General features: G+C 43.1%; 1 protein-coding gene across 2 annotated transcripts in view; it reads left to right on the plus strand.

The window, feature by feature from the left end:
- Nucleotides 1–25,852, plus strand: part of LOC126236658 (protein lin-54 homolog) — a 277,045-nt gene that overhangs the window by 154,452 nt on the left and 96,741 nt on the right. For both annotated transcript variants that reach the window (XM_049946127.1, XM_049946126.1), the window contains exon 6: nucleotides 8,392–8,592. In XM_049946127.1, the coding sequence (XP_049802084.1) occupies nucleotides 8,392–8,592 (201 nt within the window). The remainder of the gene's footprint in view (nucleotides 1–8,391; nucleotides 8,593–25,852) is intronic.

The raw sequence follows: 25,852 nt of genomic DNA on the forward strand, positions 1-25,852 counted from the left end.
ACCCTTGTCCTGCATAGAATGCTAACTTAATAGTCTGCAAACACTGAGTCTGCAGAAAAAGTATGTGATAGTGTGCATAATGCCATAAAATTTATGTTGCATGGGGAAAATGAAACAATTGATTATCTCTCTTCACTCATTGTGGCCGTTCCCAGTGGATCCCCCCACCACTGCCTTTGGCCCAGTAGTCTGTGCAGCTACAGGTCAGTTATAATGTGCATATTCAGATGATGTGCGGACATGTTCTGCAACATTACAATAGGGTATTTCACTCTCTTTCAGGGAATCATCGTCAATGGTTAATTATGTCATTTCATCCTCATAACATACTTTTTTCCCTTCATGAATTTCAGTATTTAATAAAAAAAAGAAAAGAATTGGAAATGTAATTAGAGTAATTTGAAAGTCCCCAAATTGCTCCATTTGAACTAGGAGAGCCTGTGATGTCACTGGGTAGCACGTTGCTCCTACTTTGTAAAGCTCATTCACTGTGATATCTTGTTTTGGAATTTACATATCGAGAAGTGGGTTATAAAAGGTGTGTATTATCACATTGTACAAATACAGCTATGAAAACTCCTGAAAAATTGTTTTGGGTGTTCCAAAGGCTGAGAAGGTGCCTGAAATGTGCTTGCAACATTCTTGTTGAGGTACAATTGAGGTGGTAGTGGTTACTGCATGTATTCATTCCTGTGAGGATCATTTTCGTATAAATAAATACCCCATATCAACACTTTGTCGCTTGTAGTGTAATATGTGTGGTGCTGGACTTCTAATACAATGCTCGCAAGATTAATCCCAATTGGGAGCAAGATTTTTTCCTTCGTTAAATACGATTGCCTTCTTAAGTGTACTTTATACATAAATACAGTTATGTAAGAGTTTTATGTCGATATCTTATTACATTTTAGCACCTTTTGCACCTGATCATTTTGAGATGAATTACAGGGACAGTATTAAGAAAATGTATTTCATGCCTGAAGGAGTTCTTATTCTGTAGAATTTGAGAATCCATTTAACAATTTTTGACCACATTGTTCTTTCCAAATTAGTTATTAAAGGCAGTAATAAGTCACTTCCAACTGCCTCCATTGAGCCCATTGTAAAGCTGTATGATTTTGACCAAGAGAAAAATTGAACTGTGCCTGGAACCTACCAGGAAATGTAATTAGGCCAAGGAATTACAATAAAATGGAAGTTGGTCCTGCTTAAGCACATTTAAATCATAGTGTTTCTGCAGCAGTTAAGTATGCAGTAGACCAACAGATAGTGTAAGGTTCTGCTGCATCAGCTATATTTTATAGACATAATTTACCAGTGGTTTAAATTAATGACCTGGAGGAACAGAAATACTGCAATGTTTAAAGCTTTTGAAGACAAATTCAATGATGCTGTGCAGTTCTCGACAAGTGTTATTACACTGTCTCAAAATATGGAAACTTTCAAGAGAGGTACCAGGAAAACATTAGCAGTTCTGCCAACAACAGCAGCAATTAACAAATAGAATTATCTTCTGAATGAAAAAGTTTCTACTGTGTCTTTTTGTGCAGGTCTTCACAAGCTGCTCTGGGAAACCTTTTCAATATGGTCCGAGTGAATAATCCAGTTCCAGATTTCCTCAGTTTTAAGACAATTCTGTGACGTATTGCTGTGTCAGAGTACTTCCATCCCAGTCACCATGCAATGCAGTTTCCACATTTCTTGTTTCTGGGTCATAAAAATCTGGGTTGTTTTTGAAAATTGAAGAGACCACAAATGCCTCAATTTTCGGAAGGTTTCCAATATCAGCCTTTACAAAATTTCTTTCCACTGTTACTTGACTGGCAACTTTTATTTTCGATCACTAAATACCTAAATGGTTTGCAGAAGTAATACAGAAAAACACTCGCCTTATTCCTAGCCTGTAATGTCACCTGAACTTAACCCAATAACAGAGCATTTTTTGATCATGGAACCAAATCTGGAAATTGAATGATTTTTAAAATTTAATTACTTTAAGGTAAAAGACATTTTGTGAGAATATTGATAAAAGTGCTATTTGAATGTTAGAATCATTCAAAATAACAACAATGTGAAAAAAATGATTAATGGAAAATCTCATATAAAGATGTGAAACAAATACTAACAAAGAGATAGAGGGGCTGGCCAGTACTTACCTCAGCTCAGTACAGCCGATAGACACACATAAAACAGAACCGAAAATTTACGTTCCTAGCTTTCAGAACAAATGTTCCTTCATCGGGGAGGAGAGAGGGGAAAGAAAGGGAAGAAGGGAAAGGAGATTCAGTTACTCACAACCCAGGTTATGAAGCAACAGGGAAAGGAAAATAGGGAGGGTAGCAAGGATGGAGGCATGGTTGTCAGAGGGAAGCCAAAGATATTCTACTGTAAGTACTGTGCCAGCTTCAGACCAAAGAGGATGCATACAGAAGTAAAGAGGTATATAGTATAAAGATAAACACAACTATGTAGGATGAAAAGATGTGTGAATGGCTAAAGAGGAAAGGGAAAGAGGAGAAGACTGAAGAGTAAATGGGAGTGAGGTTGTTTAACGTAGGTTAAGTCCAGGGGGATGGCGGGATGAAAGGATGTGTTGGAGTGCAAGTTCCCATCTCCGCAGTTCAGAGGGACTGGTGTTGGGTGGGAGAAGCCAAATGGCACATACGGTGTAGCAGGTTCCTAGGTCCCTAGAATTATGCTGGAGGGCATGCTCCGCTACTGGGTATTGGGCATCTCCTAGGCGGACAGTTCGTCTGTGTCCGTTCATGCGCTCAGCCAGTTTAGTTGTTGTCATGCCGATGTAAAAGGCTGTGCAGTGCAGGCATGTCAGTTGATAAATGACATGTGTAGTTTCACATGTGGCCCTGCCTTGAATTGTGTATGTTTTACCAGTAGCAGGGCTGGAGTAGGTGGTTGTGGGGGGATGCATGGGGCAGGTTTTGCAGCGGGGTCGGTTACAGGGGTAGGAACCGCTGGGTAGAGAAGGTAGTCTGGGAATATTGTAGGGTTTAACAAGGATGTTACGGAGGTTAGGGGGGCGACGAAAGGCAACTCTGGGTGGTGTAGGGAGAATTTTGTCAAGGGATGATCTCATTTCAGGGGTTGACTTGAGAAAGTCATATCCCTGGCAGAGTATTTTGTTGATGTTTTCGAGGCCAGGATAATATTGGGTGACAAGGGGGATGCTTCTGTGTGGTCTGGGGGTAGGAACATTGTTGTTGGACAGGGAGGAATGTATTGCTCGGGACAAGGTCTGCAGGATAGTTGCGGGAGAGGAAAGCACTGGTCAGGTTATTGGTGTAATTGTTGAGGAATTCGTCACTGGAGCAGATACGTTTGCCACGAATACCTAGGCTGTAGGGAAGGGAGCGTTTGATGTGGAAAGGATGGCAGCTATCAAAGTGAAGGTAGTGTTGTTTGTTTGTGGGTTTGATATGGACAGAGGTGTGGATGTGAGCTTCAACAAGATGAAGGTCAACATCCAGGAAGGTGGCTTGGGTTTTGGAGAAGGACCAGGTGAAATTCAGATTCGAAAAGGAGTTGAGGTTATGGAGGAAATGAAGGAGTGTTTCTTCACCATGAGTCCAGATCACAAAGATGTCATCTATAAACCTATACCAGGCCAGGGGAAGCAGCTGTTCGGTCTTCAGGAAAGCCTCCTCCATGCGGCCCATGAAGAGGTTGGCATAGGACGGAGCCATCCTGGTTCCCATGGCCGTTCCCCTGATTTGTTTGTAGGTCTGGCCTTCAAAAGTGAAGTAATTATGGGTGAGGATGAAGTTGGTAAGTGTGATAAGGAACGAGGTTTTTGGAAGATCTTCGGGTGGGTGTTGGGAGAGGTAGTGCTCAAGGGCAGAGAGACCATGGGTATGTGGGATGTTTGTGTAAAGGGATGTAGCATCTATGGTGACAAGAAAGGTTTCAGGTGGGAGAAGAGTGGGAATGGATTTGAGGCGTCCTAGGAAGTGGTTTGTGTCTTTGATGTAGGATGGGAGTCTGCGGGTGATAGGTTGGAGGTGCTGGTCTACCATAGCGGAGATACGTTCGGTTGGGGCTTTGAAGCCTGCTACAATGGGATGGCCAGGATGGTTCTCTTTGTGGATTTTGGGTAATAGGTAAAAGGTAGGGGTACGTCGCTCAGGTGAAGTGAGTAAGTCTATGGAAGCCGTTGTGAGGCCTTGTGAGGGACCTTGGATTTTTAGGATTTTTTGCAGCTCAGTCTGGATGGAGGGAATGGGATCCTGGGTAACAGCTTTGTAGGTTGAGGTGTCTGAGAGTTGACGCAGTCCTTCTGCCACATACTCCACACGGTCAAGTACGACAGTTGTGGAGCCTTTATCCGCCGGGAGGATGACAATAGAGCGGTCTATTTTCAGCTCCTTAATGGCACGGGATTCAGCTGGGGTGATGATCTGGACATACTTGCTTGGTCTGGTGAAATTTTTCATATTTAGTGGTCTTCCTTTGGTATTGAACATTACCAACACAATTTCTTTCTTTCTCGTCCTTCCCTCCGCGTTTTATCCCTTCTTATGATTACTATTTCAACTTTAGTTATTTAATTTCCCTACCCACCAGTTACCCACTATGTACCCTAATCCTATACCACATTATTTACATTCATTCCAGAAACATGCATTCACCGTAGCCAAACTGCAATCTCACATACTTTTCCTCTGGTCGTGCTTAACCTGTGGAATTACCCCTAAAGGGCTTACCTTAAAAGTTCCCATCTCCGGGTGCAATTCCTCCTTCCACCAGTCTCTCCTGCACTTCCAGAACCTTCAATCCTTAGCCCTTACCCAACTTGTCCTGAATCTCTACACTACTTCATGTAACCACCACTCCCAACAGCTCCTATCTCTCTTCAAAGTCCTCCACCTCTCGAACCCTTGCTTGGAGAACACACTCAGGAACATCATCCTAGAAGCCAGCTGCAAACTTGAGTTCCATGCCACACACCCCCCGAAAAAACTATCCACAGTGCTAGTGCAACACCTAAGAAGTGGGGTCCCTCTCCCTATCCCTCACAAACACCAACCACAACAGAACCTTCAACAAACCCCCCTCATAGCCAACAAACCTAGCCTAGCCACCCTACTCAATCTCCCCATCCCAGCACACACCCCACACAGACCAAATCTCAACTATAACCACAGTCAAATGCCACATATCACCAGTCCCAATTCAGTCCTAAACCTCTCATCCAAATCCCTCTCTCCTCCAGAGACATCTGTTCTATCAAAAGGCTTAACCTTTAGCCCCAAGCCTAAATTCAACTACACTGCCCTGGTTAAAGATCTCCTCTCATTCACCCGGAACCTCAACTGGAAATATCACTTCACTACCCAAACACAGCCCCCAAATACTAGACCCAGTGTTGTACCCTGTCTAGAACAGTTCCGACTGCCTTCTCAAAGGGATCCTCCTCCCCTCCCCCAAAACCATCCCTTGCAGACATTTCAGGAATTCCTCACATCCAGTGTTGCCTCCCAGTCCTCCTTGAAGAACATCCCGACAACCCCCAACATCATCCCAGCTGAATCCCGTGCCATTAAGGAGCTGAAAATAGACCGCTCTATTGTCATCCTCCCGGCGGATAAAGGCTCCACAACTGTCGTACTTGACCGTGTGGAGTATGTGGCAGAAGGACTGCGTCAACTCTCAGACACCTCAACCTACAAAGCTGTTACCCAGGATCCCATTCCCTCCATCCAGACTGAGCTGCATAAAATCCTAAAAATCCAAGGTCCCTCACAAGGCCTCACAACGGCTTCCATAGACTTACTCACTTCACCTGAGCCACGTACCCCTACCTTCTACCTATTACCCAAAATCCACAAAGAGAACCATCCTGGCCATCCCATTGTAGCAGGCTTCAAAGCCCCAACCGAATGTATCTCCGCTCTGGTAGACCAGCACCTCCAACCTATCACCCGCAGACTCCCGTCCTACATCAAAGACACAAACCACTTCCTAGGACGCCTCAAATCCATTCCCACTCCTCTCCCACCTGAAACCTTTCTTGTCACCATAGATGCTACATCCCTTTACACAAACATCCCACATACCCATGGTCTCTCTGCCCTTGAGCACTACCTCTCCCAACACCCACCCGAAGATCTTCCAAAAACCTCGTTCCTTATCACACTTACCAACTTCATCCTCACCCATAATTACTTCACTTTTGAAGGCCAGACCTACAAACAAATCAGGGGAACGGCCATGGGAACCAGGATGGCTCCGTCCTATGCCAACCTCTTCATGGGCCGCATGGAGGAGGCTTTCCTGAAGACCGAACAGCTGCTTCCCCTGGCCTGGTATAGGTTTATAGATGACATCTTTGTGGTCTGGACTCATGGTGAAGAAACACTCCTTAATTTCCTCCATAACCTCAACTCCTTTTCGAATCTGAATTTCACCTGGTCCTTCTCCAAAACCCAAGCCACCTTCCTGGATGTTGACCTTCATCTTGTTGAAGCTCACATCCACACCTCTGTCCATATCAAACCCACAAACAAACAACACTACCTTCACTTTGATAGCTGCCATCCTTTCCACATCAAACGCTCCCTTCCCTACAGCCTAGGTATTCGTGGCAAACGTATCTGCTCCAGTGACGAATTCCTCAACAATTACACCAATAACCTGACCAGTGCTTTCCTCTCCCGCAACTATCCTGCAGACCTTGTCCCGAGCAATACATTCCTCCCTGTCCAACAACAATGTTCCTACCCCCAGACCACACAGAAGCATCCCCCTTGTCACCCAATATTATCCTGGCCTCGAAAACATCAACAAAATACTCCGCCAGGGATATGACTTTCTCAAGTCAACCCCTGAAATGAGATCATCCCTTGACAAAATTCTCCCTACACCACCCAGAGTTGCCTTTCGTCGCCCCCCCCCCTAACCTCCATAACATCCTTGTTAAACCCTACAATATTCCCAGACTACCTTCTCTACCCAGCGGTTCCTACCCCTGTAACCGACCCCGCTGCAAAACCTGCCCCATGCATCCCCCCACAACCACCTACTCCAGCCCTGCTACTGGTAAAACATACACAATTCAAGGCAGGGCCACATGTGAAACTACACATGTCATTTATCAACTGACATGCCTGCACTGCACAGCCTTTTACATCGGCATGACAACAACTAAACTGGCTGAGCGCATGAACGGACACAGACGAACTGTCCGCCTAGGAGATGCCCAATACCCAGTAGCGGAGCATGCCCTCCAGCATAATTCTAGGGACCTAGGAACCTGCTACACCGTATGTGCCATTTGGCTTCTCCCACCCAACACCAGTCCCTCTGAACTGCGGAGATGGGAACTTGCACTCCGACACATCCTTTCATCCCGCCATCCCCCTGGACTTAACCTACGTTAAACAACCTCACTCCCATTTACTCTTCAGTCTTCTCCTCTTTCCCTTTCCTCTTTAGCCATTCACACATCTTTTCATCCTACATAGTTGTGTTTATCTTTATACTATATACCTCTTTACTTCTGTATGCATCCTCTTTGGTCTGAAGCTGGCACAGTACTTACAGTAGAATATCTTTGGCTTCCCTCTGACAACCATGCCTCCATCCTTGCTACCCTCCCTATTTTCCTTTCCCTGTTGCTTCATAACCTGGGTTGTGAGTAACTGAATCTCCTTTCCCTTCTTCCCTTTCTTTCCCCTCTCTCCTCCCCGATGAAGGAACATTTGTTCTGAAAGCTAGGAACGTAAATTTTCGGTTCTGTTTTATGTGTGTCTATCGGCTGTACTGAGCTGAGGTAAGTACTGGCCAGCCCCTCTATCTCTTTGTTAGTATTTGTTTCAACAATGTGAACAGTATTTTTAACTTAGGAAAATAGCCTAGGTCAGAAACAGTTAGTCTCTCACTTGAAACGATGAACATATTGTTTTATAGCAATTTCGTTCTGATATAGTTTCTTCATCTCCTTGGTCAGCTAAAATCTTTTAGTTTTCAGGGAACCTTGAGATACACAGTAACACGTAAAAAGTATATTACTCCCGCATCCCTATAATTAACTAACTATAGTTGATGTACCTTCAATATTTGTTTTGTACTGCATTCATATCTCTCTCTCTCTCTCTCTCTCTCTCTCTCTCTCTCTCTCTCTCTCTGTGTGTGTGTGTGTGTGTGTGTGTGTGTGTGTGTGTGTGTGTGTGTGTGTGTGTGTGTGTTTTCATTATGCATTTTATAGTTGTTAGTATAAAGTAGTACAGTGCTCTCTGATCTGTTACATTTAATCAAAAAGTCATAGGAAAGATAACAGGAACACAACAGTTATTCCATTTGCCAGAGATTTTGTTATGTCTTGCATGCGTTGTTTTAGTTTAGTTTGAAAGCAAGTTAAATATCAATGTATCACAGTTGCAGTATGTGCGACTCGTCAGCACCGCAAGTGGCAGTACATCAACAGTGGCAAGTACAGCTAGGGCATCCACTGATGGTCTGCTGTCTGCAACGGCAGTCAGTGCCACCGCCAGGCCTTTAGCGATGTCAACAGTACGCTCGCAGCCGCAGGCTGTGAAGATGGTACCAATAGCACCAGCAGCACCCTCAGTCCGAACGGTTAGTCATGTCCTTACCCCATATGAGTATTAATGCGTCTGTGTCTCTGAACACCAAAAAATTTGAACACTAGTGAAGGAATTCCAAAATATTTAACTGTATCACACTGTTTTATTAGGACATACAAATCTGTTTAACAAAATTGACGGGGGGAAAAATGGATAAAGGAATATAAAGGGCATAGTGTGCTACTCTAGTCTTAGTTTTCTTTCCACGCTTTATATACGTGTCAGTTTGGATTCTGCCTCCTACATACAAATGCCTTATTAGTTCAACAAGTTTTATATTATGTGAACTGAAGTACTGGGTTATTACAGTGTCCATACCACTTTCAAAACATTAATATATTTATGCTATTTACATTTTATTATGTTTAGGGTGTTTTACTACTCTTTCAAACCCCAGCTCATGCATAAGACACTGCTAAAGGAGAATAGCAAAAGTCTGTAATATGCTTATAATTTATATCTTGATACAATAGGGATGTGCTACATTCTCGGGGCTGTAAGTAGAAAGATACCAAACATAGCTATAATATGCATGTATCCATAATTTATGCACATTTTGTTTGGTACCAGTTTTGTAAGAAAGTGATTTTTGGGATTTTCCTTCTATAACTGATAGAAGTCAGGTCTTTAGTAGTTGTACCAGTGTAGAGGGCATCAGCTGTTGGCAGCACTCAGAGTGAGTGGTGGAGGGATGGACCAGTAGGCCCCAGTGACAGACTGGTGTTTAATACAAATGATACATGTGCAAACACCTTGTGGTGCCGACTTCGGGCCCACAGGGTGGACTTAGTATCATATACAGTTGCCCCAACTCAGTCTTGAAACGATGACTGCAGCTGGTGGTGCCCAGTCGTCTCATCGTCTAGCATAACTCTGGTGTTGCTGCTGGACTCCGAATGAATAGGCCTCATTATTCTTAGTTATTATATGGTTCCAGGGTGCTTTTGTTGTGCTATTACCTGGGGCCCAGTCACCCAGCTCATGACATGGTTCTTGCCATGGTGTAGTGACACGGTGCTGCCCGCTGCAGCTATTACTGCTGCACGGTGCAAGTTTCGCCAAGCATGGCTAGCCCCCGTACATGTTGCTATAACAATTATGTCACCACATTATGCTTAATGGCCAGTGGAAGCTAACTCATTGCTCTACAATGGCTTTCTTCCAAATTCCTAAGAGTTTTACTTAAAACTGGTTAGCAACACTACATCCCCCCCCCCCACCACCGCCCTCCCTCTCCACGGGAAAGATCCAACCCCCAATTCCTCACCATGACTACTTCCATCATCATTTTATAAAACAAGTGTCACACTCCCAACATTATACTAAACTTGCAACACTGCACATTTATTACACCAAATTCTATAGCTACTTCCTTGCAAATCCTTGAGCATGTCTATCATCTACTTTATATCTGCCCACTGCACATCTTTTCCCCAACAAGACTTCATCCAAGCTTCCAGTCTCACTTAAGCTTTAACAAATTCATTTTTCCCCGATATTTACACTACTGTATTCCTCGTACTTTCACTATGGCTATTGTCAGCTTGGGATCTCCACTTGTATTGCTTTATCTATCATCATCTCTCAAGAGTCCTGTGGCCTGCTCATTATCTCATATACTAAGAACCATATTTCATTGCTAGGTTTCTTGCATGCTTAGGCACACACAAATTCAAATTCTTCGTTCCACACGTACAAATTAAAATGGCACTCTTCCTTTCTTAATAAATTAACCTTAAGATACCAACTTCAACAAAACATCGTCCGATTCCATTTAATTCTTAACGTTTGGCATTTCATCTACGTATCTGGTGGTTTTTTAACTGTTTGATTTGATACAACTTTAGGAACTTCGTTCTTGCACAATAGGTCCTCCTGTGGTTTCTCAGCAACCACACTCCCAAAGCTATCCTCATGAGAAAACCACATACACTACGATCATTCACAACACTTCGACCAGCAGTACCACTTATTCCTCCCTGTAGTGATACAAGGGGTAGCAAATTTGTTATAAAAATAAAAATCAGTACATTACTTTATGGACGGTACTTTTAGTACATGTATTGCGTTCATGTCAAGCAAGTGTCGATTTATGACATCGTTGTCCAGACACGAATTAATTGTGATCCAAATCCGCTTTGGCAAATTAATAGTTTCTCTCAGTTTATTGATTATGAAATATAAACTCTCAAAGTTTATTCAGAATGGGAAATATTAATATAAAGGTGTTTTAGTATTTCTATGCATGAAAAGGAGAGTGAATTTGTGTGCAGCTTTTACTCAGAGACGACGACTTACTTAAAGTGCAAAAGTGCGTGTGTATAGTTCGCTTGCTGGTGCGGTGAATTTTATTTTATGATTCTGAATCGGATGGAGATAAATCCAGTTCCAGTTAGATTCTTAAGTCAGATCACGTAATTGTGAAAGAGTTATTTAGCCCTTCAGGGAAATACCGAAAACTGTGCACTAGTTTTAAGTAAGTTATGTGCCAGTGCGAGATCGGGCTGTTCTGTGAATCATGAACAATAGTGGATTTAATCCACGAAGCTGAAATTAATTTTGAAACAAGTTCTGATTTGGACAAAAACTAAATGAAAGGTTATTTAAAATATCGAGGATTAGTTTTAATAGAGACACACATGGTGTTGTAATGAATTCATTGAAATGGTTCGCAAAACAGGAAAGACCATTACACACATAAAATGCTACACGAAGTTTTGCGACACGTGCGAGTATGAGAGAGTTTCTTTTCTTTTCCATAAATACCAATGAACAGACAATGAGATTATTAACTGTTGCATAATTTCATTTTAACACTACGTAACTTGTTATATTTACCGTGTTTCTTCACCGAGATATCTCAGGAAGCTGGGACAAACAAGAAGAAAGAAGAGGCATTGGCAAATCCCACTGTAGCACTCATTACATACTGAATGCCACTCAGAATGGTTTTTTTTTTTTTTTCCTCACACAAAACAACTTCCTGGTGCCTGGTGGCACTGTATCATACGAATTAACCCTTGGTGTATTTGTTCAGGTTTAACTGGTTTGTCCCAAACATTAGACACACCTTGTGACAGGTCTGCACTGGCAATAGCTTTCTATCACTGTAGGTTATGAAATGAAATGAAATGATCGCATGGCATTGTTGGCCGGGAGGCCCCTTGCGGGGAAGTTCGGCCGCCGTATCGCAAGTCCTTTTTGGTTGACACCACTTCAGCGACTTGCACGTCAATGAGGATGAAATAATGATGATGAACACACAACACCCAGTCATCACGAGGTACAGAAAATCTCTGACCCCGCCGGGAATCGAACCCGGGACCCCGTGCGCAGGAAGCGAGAACGCTACCGCAAGACCACGAGCTGCGGACACTGTAGGTTAGATTTGGCATGATGTTGGTTTCCAGGCTTGTGTTGCACAGTGCACCCAATTCATACTCATTATGTACATCAGTCTTCAGCTGTGCTGTAAATAGCCCGCTGTGCACATCAGCTGCTTGCTCTGCAAGGCTGTGACCCAGTACTTGCTCTTGTGCTTCATTCTAAACTTGTGGAATAAATTCTTCAACAGATTTAGCCACTCTACAAACTCGTTTTCTCTTTCTTTTCCTCCATTTGCCCTGCTTTCGAGGAAGTATTCTGTGTGTTATACCATGTGTGTCCGCAGCTCGTGGTCTTGCGGTAGCGTTCTCGCTTCCCGCACACGGGGACCCGGGTTCGATTCCCGGTGGGGTCAGGGATTTTTCCTGCCTCGAGATGACTGGGTGTTGTTGTGTCGACTTCATCATCATCATTCATACCCATTACGGTCGGAGGAAGGCAATGACAAACCACCTCCGCTAGGAACTTGCCTAGTACGGCGGTGCAGTTCCCCGCATCGTCCCCTACGCTCCTCGGAGTATGGGACCTCATCATCATACCACGTGTTATACCGTTCCTGCTACAACATTTGCAACACAACTACAAACAACTTCTTGTGCATTTCCTGTAGTATCCAAAACAATGACATCTGCAGTTCCACTCTGCACAGTGCAAATATCACTGGTACTTGCACTTCCCTGAGCACTCAGACCAGGTTCTCCAGCCTCAACAAAACACTTATCGCCAGCCATTGCGGCAGACACTGCTGCATTTAAATCACCTGTGTAACTGTGCCCACAATTAACCACTTAGATATAGCACACACTCATTCCTCCTACCACAGACTTCACGATTCCCCTGGATATAGGACTGGTACTTCTACATTACTCACCTAACCTTCATCATCATCATAATAATCATAATCATTATTCTCTGCCTTGTGTAACTGGTCGTCAACTTACAACTAATTTAACTTACCCACTTTAAAGATCATCCACCCATCTATGACATACTTGCCTACTCTTCGCAGGATACCCCCCTCCCCCCCCCCCCAACCCAGATGGCCCACAGCACTTCTGTGGGTAGGTGTGTGGTGCGCATGGGGCCCAGAGCTACTGGAGCTGCATATCCTTCCCCATATCCACTCTTGCCCATCCTAGCTCTTTTGTCACCCCCTCCCCCCGCCCGCTCCCCATGTCTGCCTCGGTGTTCCCCTTTACACGAGAACCTGGCTGTTCTCTCGGTTCTGCTATTCCTTTACGGTCTTGTCTCACATTGCCACCCCCACCCCCCCTTTTCTCAGCTTTTTCTGGTTCCATTTGGGGTTTGACCTCCCTTTCGAAATTGTTTCATAGTGTGCGCCATTTGAGGAAGAACTCCTTCCCTAGCATATCCAGTGTGCTTCCTCTAACACCCCTTGCCTCCCCCCCCTTCCTTCTTCCCTGCCATAGCCTCCACCCCACCCCCTTCCCACTAAGTCACCAGCATGGTAGCCAATCCGTGTGATGGGGCTGTTATGTACTCATCTGGCTGAGCTCCTGACAACACAGGGATCACACTTGTGGCACCTGAGCTGTCAGTCTCTCATGTATGCCAAGGAGTGATTGCTCAGTTTTTTTGGGGCATCAGAAGTCTTGGCAATGACCACTGTGTCAGGCAGCCCTTGCTGCAGCTGGGTGGCACCCAAGGGGTGAGCCTCTGATAGAAGTAGGTGTTACGAGGGCCGGTGGTGTGCACATGAAGCTTGCGAAGCTCTGGACTTATGGCCAGTTTTCTGCAGCCGTGTCTTAAGGTAGGAACAATTCTGTCTATGCTCCTATTTTTCCTTTCTTGTCCTTCCCCTCCGTGGCCACTCTCTGTGAGGAGGGCCAGACCCACATGCTTGGGCTGAAACCCCTTCCCCATTACTACAGAGGGAGAGACTTTCACTGCTATCGAACCTCTTTTTCTTGTAGAAGACATTGCAGTGAAGTTTGGTGAAGTTGGCTCCCTTAGTAAGATTGTCTGGTTCCCTACTGATCAGAATCTGTTCTGCCAGTCAGTTGGCTTTTCTTTGTGATCGTGAGCACCTAGGAGACATCCCGGTGAGCATCACGCTTCACCAGTCCTTAAATATGACCCAGCACATTGTTTTCCACAGGGACCTGTCTTCAATCTGATAACTAACTCGGGACTAACCTGGGATGGCGGGTCGTTCATTTCACCTGGCGAGTCCAGATGGGTCCTTAAAACAATTGTGTTGACAGTAGCACTTCCATCCTCGCTTTTGAGGGGTATACCCTTCTGGAAAAATTCGAAGTTATGGGTTATTGTTGCAACATAAAGCCTTATATCCCACCTCCCATGCGCTGTTCCTGTTGTCTCCATTTTGGTACGTGTCTCAGTGACATGAGGCGACTGCTATTTGCAGTGACTGCAGCCATCTTCTCCATGTGGGGTATCCTTGCACCCCACTGGCCAAGTGCATGGACCGTTCCAGGCCACATTCTCCTCACTCACCAGACTGTCCGATATATAAAAAGGAAAGGAACATTCAGGAATTCAGAACTCTCGAACATCTGTCTTTCTTCTCTTGCAGCTGCTGCAGATGGGGCTCATTTAGGAACTGTCCTTCCAGGCATCTCAAAGGCAAGAAGCCTGTTACCTTGAACCAGACATGAGACGCATGCTCTGTGTGCTTCAGGGCCACTCATTCTCTTTCCTATTCTGATATTATTGCGAATTGCTCTCTTCCTAACAATACCTCCTCTTGCACTCCAATAGAGGAGGAGGAGGAGGAGAAGAAGAAGAAGATGTGTAAGTCTTAACGTCCCAGGGTGTGTCACTCTTTCCCTCTCAAGTCAGAACCTGATCTTACATTCAAGGACATCACTCCATTATTACCAGTGATGGTCACTAACTCAGTATCATTATAGATTTTGGGCCATTCATCTTCCATCTGGGCTCTGGTACTAATCTCCTCCAGTGGAACTGTAATGGTTCCTATTGTTATCTGCTGGAATTTCAGTCTCTTTCTATCTATTCTGTAGATTGTGTTGTATTGCTGGAATCTCATTCTGTGGATACTTATTCGCTGACTCTTTGTGATTTCAAAGCCTTCTGTCAGAACTGGGTCAGCCCTTTGCGAGCGTACGGTGGTGTCTTTACGTTGGTCCACATATTCCTGGGCACTGGCAGTAGTGGCTGTTGGAATCCATTTAGACTCTGTGGTAACAATATACAATCTTTATCTCCCCCCAGACCTTACTCCATTGCTTCCTGCTCTTCTCACACACCTTAGACAGCCACTCCTCTCTTCCTTCTCCTTGGAGATTGTAATGCCTTAAACCTCTGTGGGGTGGTACTGCAGCCACTGACCTGAGCACTCCCACACACTTCAGTTTGGCACTTTCTTGGCCTTAATCTTTCCTTCTGTAGCCCTGGATTCCTCCCCTCCTTTCAGAGCGGATTTTATTATGATTTATGTGACAGTTATCTTTTCTGATTGTCTTGCCTTGTATTCAGCATCACTTGCCTGGACACCCTTCCAGGTGGGTCTTTGCAAATGAGGATTGGGATATGTTTTCCTTGGCTGCCATCCCAACTGCTCCACCACACAACAAAACTGGAGTCTGTACAGTGTTTGACTGATGCCATACTTTTGGCAGCTGCTTCACCAAGTCCCTCTTCTTAGGGATCTCCCCAGCAGAAGACTGTCACATGATGCATCCCCTAAATTGCTGCAGCTGACTAAAGATTGCTGTTGTGCTCTCCAATGCTACAAACGACATCCATCTCTCAACCACTTCCTGGCCTTTAAACAGCTTTATACTTGTAACTGCTATCTAATTAAATGCCAGAAATAGATTTTTAGGGAAAGCTATGTCACTGCCGTAGGAGCACAGCCTCCCTCTTTACAGGCACGTGCATCGATAAGGTGCATTTTTGGCCGCCATCCTCCTACAGGTGTCGAGGGAATTTCCCTGAATGCTGTTCTACATCTACATTTATACTCTGCAAGCCATCCAGCGGTGTGTGGTGGGGGACACTTTACGTGCCACTGTCGTAACTTCCCATTCCTGTTCCAGTCGCATGTGGTTCGCGGGAAGAACAACTGCCGCAAAGCCTCCGTGCGCGCTCGAATCTCTCTAATTTTACATTCATGATCTCCTCGGGAGGTATAAGTAGGGGGAAGCAATATATTCGATACCTCATCCAGAAACGCACCCTCTTGAAACCTGGACAGCAAGCTACACCGCGATGCAGAGCGCCTCCCTTGCGGAGTCTTCCACATCTCCGTAACGCTATCACGCTTACCAAATAACCCTGTGACGAAACTCGCCGCTCTTATTTGGATTTTCTCTATCAACCCAACCTGGTACGGATCCCACACTGATGAGCAATACTCAAGTATAGCTCGAACGAGTGTTTTGTAAGCCACCGAATTTGTTGATGGACTACATTTTCTAAGGACTCTCCCAATGAATCTCAACCTGGCTTTGTACTCCTCCTCCTCCTCCTCCTCCTCCTCCTCCTCCCTTTCAGCTTTGTCGTCGTCCTCCTCCTCCTCCTCCTCCTCCTCCTCCTCCTCCCTATCAGCTTCGTCCTCTGCTTTTCATTCTCTTCGTAATCAACATGTTCCTCACATCCCAAACCCCTTTTTTGTTCTAGCTGTTATTGTATTGTCTCCATATCTACTCTCTATTCCCTGGAGTTTTGCGCTAAGCCATTTCCTTCTCCTCAGCAACAACAGCAACTGATCTCTTGGACAGCTCTGTCTTCTCTGCTCACTACTTACATACTTTGCCTCTTAGAATTTTAAACATTTTCCTTGCTATAGTTCCTTGCAGGTTTGATTCCGCTGCCTGTTGTGCTGACTATGACGGAGTTACCACGTATCAATTGCACAGACACAAATGAGAAAGACACTTAAACACACCACTATCCTACTCTTCCCACTAATTCACATGCTAAAATACGGAGCAATAATCCTTGCTCTGCACAAAACAAAATCAAATTACAAAAACACTTAACCATAATACCACCATATTACTTCTTACTATGACTTATCTACTCTTGCACGAGTGGCAGCTCATGTTTATTATTGTACACAAAAACAATGACTCAACTTAGCATCTCCTCCTGAATCGTTAATCACACTTCATGGCTTATATACCACTACACAATGAGCCACAGCCCTGACTCATGACACCCATATTAGTTATATCAACAAAGTGAAAACTAGGAGTTATATTACCACGCCCTCAAAACACAGTCTGTTTGCCTGTCACGTACAAGTACAGTTTGAACCCCTGGCAAAAACCACTGACCTGCCTTGCTTAACCCCTGAAATGTCAAGTCGTCATCTTCATCCAACTATGATGGTTATAGAACAGTTCGGACGTCACATTATGGGGCATGATACACCTTCTACTGTCTGCTGGCGGGTACATCAACTCTCCTGATACCATTCTGTAGGGGCGCTGCCTGTTGGCACCTCTCTGTAGGGTAAGCTGTGGAGTGACTGGCCAGTAGGGCCCAGTGACAGACTGATGATCGAGAATAATACTTTATTATATTTCAGTTACACATCTCGTCATTGTTAACGTGATGCAGACACGCCCCACTCCGGTGCACCAGGCGAGCAGCGGCCAGTGGATGGCTGGCTTCTGCCTCTGCAAAGAGATGCATGCATCAGCAACATCGGACCCAGAGGTTAGACTTAATGTGAGAAGAGGCTGCCCCAGCCTGGTCTTGAACCAATTGCTGCAGCTGGAGCCACCTAGTCATCTCATTGTATAGTGCAGTCCTGGTGGTGCTGCTGGACTGTGAATTAATCTGCCTCAAAATTCAAAGTTATTGATATGGCTCTAGGGTGCATTTGTTGCACCATTACCTGGCACCCGCTTACATATCTTATAACATGGTACTTGGCCTGGTGTGGTGGCACTGTGCTACCCACTCCAGCTATTAATGTTACATGGTGCAGGTTTTGCCAAGCATGGCTTGCTCATTTTGCAATCCTTTGGTGTACATGTGGACATAACCTAGTGTTGCTACACTACGCTTAGCAGCCACCAGTAGCTAATACAATGCTCCGTGGCAACTTTCCTAAAAATTCCTACAAGTTGTACTTAAAATTAAATAGCGATGCTACAGCATTTTAATTCCACTCTGTGAATACAGTTCCATCTTAGTACATGTGGAACACACTTAGCACAGTTGCCTGTCGTACCCAATAAAGTTTGTAATGAAAATATTGTGCATTGAAATCATGAAAGTATTGGTGTTTTTTCAATGCTCTTACTTACACACATGCATTATTGATATTTCAAGGTTGCCACTTGTCTTTATGAAAAACTTCTTTCCTTTAGTTCAGTAGTGGTTTTTACTGTGCTTTGATGGTTTTAATGTATTTTCAGAATTGCTGTACTAGCATTTGATGTTTTGTCAACACAGTAGCAAAAGTGCGCAACTGGTAAAGTTTTCATGAAGTGCGACAGTTGTAGCAGACTTTGATGATAATTCGGCATTAATAGAAATGCAGAATATGACAATGGCCAATGGAAGACAGCAAATTAAAAAACTTCACTTGTGAAGAAAATTGTGGGGTGTGGAGATCATAATTAGAACTATTTTAGATGAAATCTTTGACTTCGTAAATGGTGATGCGAGCAGGCCAGAAAAAAGTGGACAAATTTACGAAATTGAACTTGCTAAATGAGCTAAGGCTAATGCAGTAGAAAGGAAATGGCTAATTCTATTGCTTGACACCAACCTTTACTTAACGTTATGGAATGCAAGGTTGCTTAAGAGATTTGGAAGAAGCTAAGTAAAATTTATGATGTCCACTGATCTGAAAACATTGATCTGCTAAGACACAAATTTCATAACATTGTGTGGGTAGCAACAGATGGATACACTTCGACAGTATTATGAAAAGGATAGATTGCTACCCACCGTATAGTGGAGATGCCAGCAGCCAGAGACAGTGGTCATTTGTGCGCGAGTGACATTCACGTTATTTTCTGTATGTGTGTGTGTGTGTGGGGGGGATGTTGTCTAATTCAGAAGAAAGCATTTTGGCTGAAAGCTTTCTTGTCAGTCTTTCTGTTGTGTCTGTCTGCGACTCTATATCTCCGCTATATGATGAGTGGCAACCTATCCTTTTCATAATATTGTCATTATTCCATTCTGGATTTTCCATTGTTTAAAAACTCAGCTTTCATTGTTAGACAAGTCGATCAGCAATGGTGATCTTTGTGCACAATTTTTTGTAACCTTTACCTAAAGAGTTCGATTACATTTATATCTACATCTACATTTATACTCCGCAAGCCACCCAACGGTGTGTGGCGGAGGGCACTTTATGTGCCACTGTCATTACCTCCCTTTTCTGTTCCAGTCGCGTATGGTTCGCGGGAAGAACGACTGTCTGAAAGCCACCGTGCGCGCTCGAATCTCTCTAATTTTACATTCGTGATCTCCTCGGGAGGTATAAGTAGGGGGAAGCAATATATTCAATACCTCATCCAGAAACGCACCCTCTCGAAACCTGGCGAGCAAGCTACACCGCGATGCAGAGCGCCTCTCTTGCAGAGTCTGCCACTTGAGTTTGCTAAACATCTCCGTAACGCTATCACGGTTACCAAATAACCCTGTGACGAAACGCGCTGCTCTTCTTTGGATCTTCTAATTGAATATATTGCGTGACACTACTTTCCTACTGAAAAGATGATGTGGAATAAGTTACGTAAACAGCATTTAAATTATGAACTGAGAAGAACACATTGTGAGGACAGAAGTGTTGCTACAACATTGATGTTGAAAATTAAGATTAACAAAGGCACAAACTAACTTCATCAGAAGCATATAATTACGCTTCTTATAAAAGGATAGGAGATAGAATGTCCTTTTTATGTAATGGAGGAGGTCACTTACTAGAACATTGTAAAACAGGGCTGGTTTGTTTTAAGTGTAAGAAAAAGAGCCATTGATCAAATGATTGTAATAGCACATACAAAAGAGAAGACTGTGCAATGTTGTCAGCTAGTATAATATCAGTGGGAGATTCAAGAAATTGTCATCACACAGACACTTTGGAAACTGAAAAAAAAAAAAAGTTTTATTGTGACACACACAAATTTTTCTGGGGATGTAAGTACACTCCGTCTGGTATTATTACTTATCCTGTGTTGCTCAAAAACTCACTTCCGGCAATGTTATTCTTATGGAGATTTGACTGCTGATACGCAATAACTTCAGAAAACTCACTTCCGGTTCTTAATGAGCGTCGATAAGGACTTCCGCATTCTGACTATGCAGCTTGCTTAACATAAAATAAGTTATAGGATACATCAGGGAAAACCAATCATCTTCAAAATATCATTATGTCTGTTTATGCTCAACTGAATACCTGTACATCAATCAGCCCATGCCAAATGCTTTAAGATGTACACCATTCTCGGCATTATCCATCTACCTTGATTTTCAAATGGTTCATATGTAGTGTACCACACCTGCCAATGTACCAACCACCACAATCACAGTTCAGTGTTCTTCCAGTCCATATGTGGCATAACAGCAAACCAGTGCTTAACAGTATTGGTTAAAAACAGTCTTGGTTGCAAATTAGTTTTTTTATTTTTCAACGACGCGTTTCACCTTATTTAGGCATCTTCAGGTTATCTTTTCCAGGTGGACACGAGAGGCGCCAAGATCTGCATAACGCGTTCCCGTTCGCAGGAGCAGGAACTGTATTCACAGTGCCTTTGATCGTGTACACCTTCCGGGTTACAGGACTGGAGTAGGTGGTGGTGGGAGGGTGCATGGGACAGGTTTTACACCGGGGGTGGTTACTGCTTCCAGTGATTTGTTGTTAATGATGTAATTGAACAGTAGTGGATTTATTTGCCTATTTGTGCACAACACATCACATTTGTTTACCTTCAGAGTCAACATGAGTGCAAACACTATTTTGTATTCATCAATGCTTCAAAATAATGTTTCTACTGTAATATACATTTGAAAGTTGCTAACAGCCAAAATCAGCTGATCATAGTGTAAATAACAGTGATTTTATAATGACTAGGGTGGAAAATGGAATTGCTCCTCGGCAAAATAGTGGCTATGGTACTGGAACTGAGAAATCTTCTTGAAATTATTTTTACATTTGTTTATATTGTTCCTTTTAGTATGCTATCTTGAGTTCTATCTGCATGGAAGTCCTGAATGTGTTAACAAATCCGGTCCCATGTTGGTACCTTTGTATTTTGTCCACGAAACAACAGTACCAAACTGTACTTGAATGGTTTCCATAGTTGAGGAACATTGCATGAGCCTGGGTACCTTTGCCTGTGGCGCTCTGGTTCTCAGGCATGAAGAAAGCAGCAAAGTTTTTTTTTGGAAGATCTGTATGGAATCCATGTAGGTTTATATATGAGATCTTGGGTCTCCAATAAGGTCATAATGTGTGAGTGTAAAACTGTTTCATAATTGTACAACAGATGGACATCAGAACCTACATTTGTGTGTTGTTGTTGATCAATGTTGTGTTTGTTGTTAACAACCCTTATTGAAAATGGAAATGACATGAGTGTTTCCCAGTCAATAGATACCCTTCATTGTTCCAGTGATCTACAGTAAACTATTGCTAGAAGGGGAGCAAGTTCTTTAATAAAATCTCTCTACAGTGTACCACAGGTATTTTGTGTTCCCAAATGCCATCTACATTTACATAGATACTCCGCGAGCCACCATACGGTGCGTGGCGGAGGGTACCGTCTACAACTACACTATGTGACCAAAAGTATCTGGACACCCCCCAAAAACATATGTTTTCCATATTAGGTGCATTGTGCTGCCACCTACTGCCAGGTACTCCTTGTCAGCAACCTCAGTAGTCTTTATACATTGTGAGAGAGCAGAATGGGGTGCTCCGCGGAACTCACGGACTTCGAACTTGGTCAGGTGATTGGGTGTCACTTGCGTCATACATCTGTACATGAGATTTCCACACTCCTAAACATCCCTGGGTCCACTGTTTCTGATGTGATAGTGAAGTGGAAACGTGAAGGGACACGTACAGCGCAAAAGCGTACAGGCCGACCTCGTCTGTTGACTGACAGAGACCATCGACAGTTGAAGGGGGTCGTAATGTGTAATCGACAGACATCTATCCAGACCATCACACAGGAATTCCAAACTGCATCAGGATCTACTGCAAGTACTATGACAGTTAGGTGGGAGGTGAGCAAATTTGGATTTCATGGTCGAGCAGCTGCTCATAAGCCACACATCATGCCAGTAAATTCCAAACAACGCCTTGCTTGGTGTAAGGAGCTTAAACATTGGACGCTTTAACAGTGGAAAAACGTTGTGTGGAGTGATGAATCACGGTACACAATGTGGCAGTGTGATGGCAGGGTGTGGGTATGGTGAATGCCCGATGAATGTCATCTGACGGCATGTGTAGTGCCAACAATAAAATTCGGAGACAGTGGTGTTATGGTGTGGTCGTGTTTTTCATGGAGGGGGCCTTGCACGCCTTGTTGTTTTGCGTGGCACTATCACAGCACATGCCTACAATGATGTTTTAAGCACCTTCTTGCTTCCCACTGTTGAAGAGCAATTCGGGGATGGCAATTGCGTCTTTTGACACTATGAAGCACCTTTTCATAATGCTTGGCCTGTGGCAGAGTGGTTACATGACAATAACATCCCTGTAATGGACTGACCTGCACAGAATCATATATAACACTTTTGGGGTGTTTGGAATGCTGACTTCATGCCAGGCGTCACCGACCAACATCGATACCTCTCCTCAGTGCAGCACTCCGTGAAGAATGGGCTGCCATTCCCCAAGAAATCTTCCAGCACCTGAATGAACATATGTCTGCGAGAGTGGAATCTGTCGTCAAGGCTAAGGGTGGGCCAACACCATATTAAATTCCAGCATTACCGATGGAGGGTGCCAAGAACTTGTAAATCATTTTCAGCCAGGTGTCCGGATACTTTTGATCAAATAGTGTATTTGTCATTTCACCTGCTGTTCCACTCACAAATAGAGCGAGAGAAAAATGACTGTCTGTACATCTCTGTATGAGCCCTAATTTCTCGTATATTATCTTCATGGTCCTTACCCACATTGTGTTTTTTTTACCAGCTTTCCAGTTCTTTCATTTACTCATTCCACCTCATATCGCTTTGCAACGTTATGCCCAGATACCTAAATGACTAGACAGTGTCGAGCAGGACACTAGTATTACTGTATCCAAACATTACAGGTTTGCTCTTCCTACTCATCTGGATTAACTTAAATTTTTCTACATTTAGGGCTAGCTGCCATTCATCTTACCATACACCACAGCATTGTCAGCAAACAACCACAGATTGAGCAAACAACCGCAGATGGCTGCTCATCCTATCTGCCAAATCATTTATGTATATAGATAACAGCAGTCCTATCACATTCCCTAGGGCACTCCTGATGATACCCTTGTCTCTAATGAACACTTGTTGTTGAGGACAACATACTGGGTTCTATTATTTAAGAAGTCTTCTAGCCACTCACATATCAGTGAACTTATTCCATATGCTCGTACCTGCGTTAACAGCGTGAAATGAGGCCTTTCCACTGTCCAGCAATTATGATGGATTTTCTGCTCCACAATCACTTACCGTAATAGCTATCTTTTATCTGTTAATAAGGTCAATGTTTTGTGATCAATGTCAGATGTAATATAATATGGTTACTGAATGTTCTATCCTTGATTTTATCGAATGTATAATTTTTATGAAATATATAGTTTGAACAGTACTTATTCCAGAATTTCAGAAGGAAGATACAAACTTGCAATGAAGAGATGGACACCTAAAATAGAAGTGTCAGTGCAAAAATCATGACATCTGTTTTTATCTTGAAAATGGTACTGAATTAAAAAAATTTTGAAATATGCCAATGGAAAATTAGTTCGTATGTAAACATTACTTGTAGGGAGAAAAGAAGAAATGGTGATGAGATTGAGGACCGATCTTATCTTACAAGCTTAATGTTACAAATTCAGCGTTCTGTCAGTTTCACTACAAAAAATAATGTTGTATATGAAGTTATTGTTGTATAATCCGCAAAGAGAAACATTTTTTTGTTTCATTTATTCTGGTAGACTCATATGGAAATTATCTTTCCTTCATATTTGATGCATCAAGATTTTGCCTAAACCCGCATTCCATTAGCCTTGTGGAATTTGCAAAAACCTACTACCGAGCTCTGCCATCGAATCGCAGTTTAATGCACAACACTGCAATTTAATGCAAACACCATAGCATTCTTCATTGCAAAAAAAAACTGACAAGTTTTGTTAGGTTCTTCATTTAGTATAAAATGAGTCTGCATGTTTCCCACACCCCTACATACTACAATAACCACTAATTACATCAATTCTCCCTTATGCATGCATGTACTACTTGGGTCCAAAATAGCTGCTTTATTCCATGTGACATTCAAATGACCAGTGGCAGCGGTCAATTGTCAGCAATCCAGCCCTGAAAGGTTTTTGCTACTTTCTTTTTCCAGAGTTTTAAAGAAAGACTTAATAGCAACGTTTCCGTTGGTGATGTATCAGGAACAGGTCAGACAAGTGAGAAATGCTAATGTTGATTTTATTATTAACTGCCGCTTACACAATTTGTTCTGCATGAGCATTGGAGATATTGAAAAGATGCCGCACAGCGCTAGATCTGTAACTGTTGGCCAAAATTGGAACAAATTTCTTTTCAGCGTAAATTGGTTCTGTTTTAATGCAGTAGAATACCTACCGTGTTTCACTGCCATACGATACTTGCAACCCACACTGGAGTAGCTGCACTTTAATAACTGCGCGGTATTATCATTTATCACCTTATAGTTTAATGTAAAATTGAAACTAATGCTGGCAAATGTTTCACATTGCAATTATTCAGTGCAAGTACAGTAGCAGTAAATTAGAGGATAGTAATTTTCCCAGCGTTCTTGAAAGTGACAGCATACGGTTCCACATACAAGCAAACAAACTTGAAGAAAATGGCAGGCTTTTGTTCAGTTTTGTGGGAGGCAATTCTTTGTGAACCACTGACATTCAAAATGACACAATTTAAAATTTTGAGTTGTGATGTTTTGTGTTTCTCTTAGTTGTAATAGTAATGTGAGTCATATAGCAACAAGTGGAGTAAAGGTTTCCACATGACTATCACGGATTTTTATGAAATTTTGTATGAACAATCTCACATGTTCCTAATGCACACTGGTAAAGTATGTTGATCATTATTAACTGAATCCTTTCAGAGATAGTCATTTGTTTGACTCCACAGTGCAGCTATCAACAGTGCGCTTTTTGGCAACTTTGCAACATGTCATCTCTGGTAATATTTTTGTTGAAAGAAACAAAACTTGGTCGTCTTTACAGCTTTTAGAACTTTGTCAAAATAAATAATAGAAAAAGACTTCTCAAAAGTTTAAGAAAGAGTCTTCTACAAACTCTCTATAAACCATGTTCATTAGAAAGAACATGTTCTAAACCACCTAAAAACTATGGTTTTGCAATATGTGTATACACTGAAGAGCCAAAGAAACTGATACACCTGCCTAATATTGTGCAGGGCACCTGCGGGCATGCAGAAGTGCTGCAACATGATGTAGTATGGACTCGACTAATGTCTGAAGTAGTGCTGGAGGGAATTGACACCATGAATCCTGCAGTGCTGTCCATAAATCCAGAAGAGTACGAGGGGGTGGAGATTTCTTTCGAACAACATGTTGCAATGCATCCCAGATATGCTCAATAATGTTCATGTTTGGGGAGTTCGATGGTCAGTGGAAGTGTTTAAACTCAGAAGAGTGTTCCTGGAGCCACTCTGTAGCATCTCTGGACATA

Source organism: Schistocerca nitens, chromosome 2, assembly GCF_023898315.1.
Source record: "Schistocerca nitens isolate TAMUIC-IGC-003100 chromosome 2, iqSchNite1.1, whole genome shotgun sequence".
In the NCBI taxonomy this organism is placed as follows: Eukaryota; Metazoa; Arthropoda; class Insecta; order Orthoptera; family Acrididae; genus Schistocerca; species Schistocerca nitens.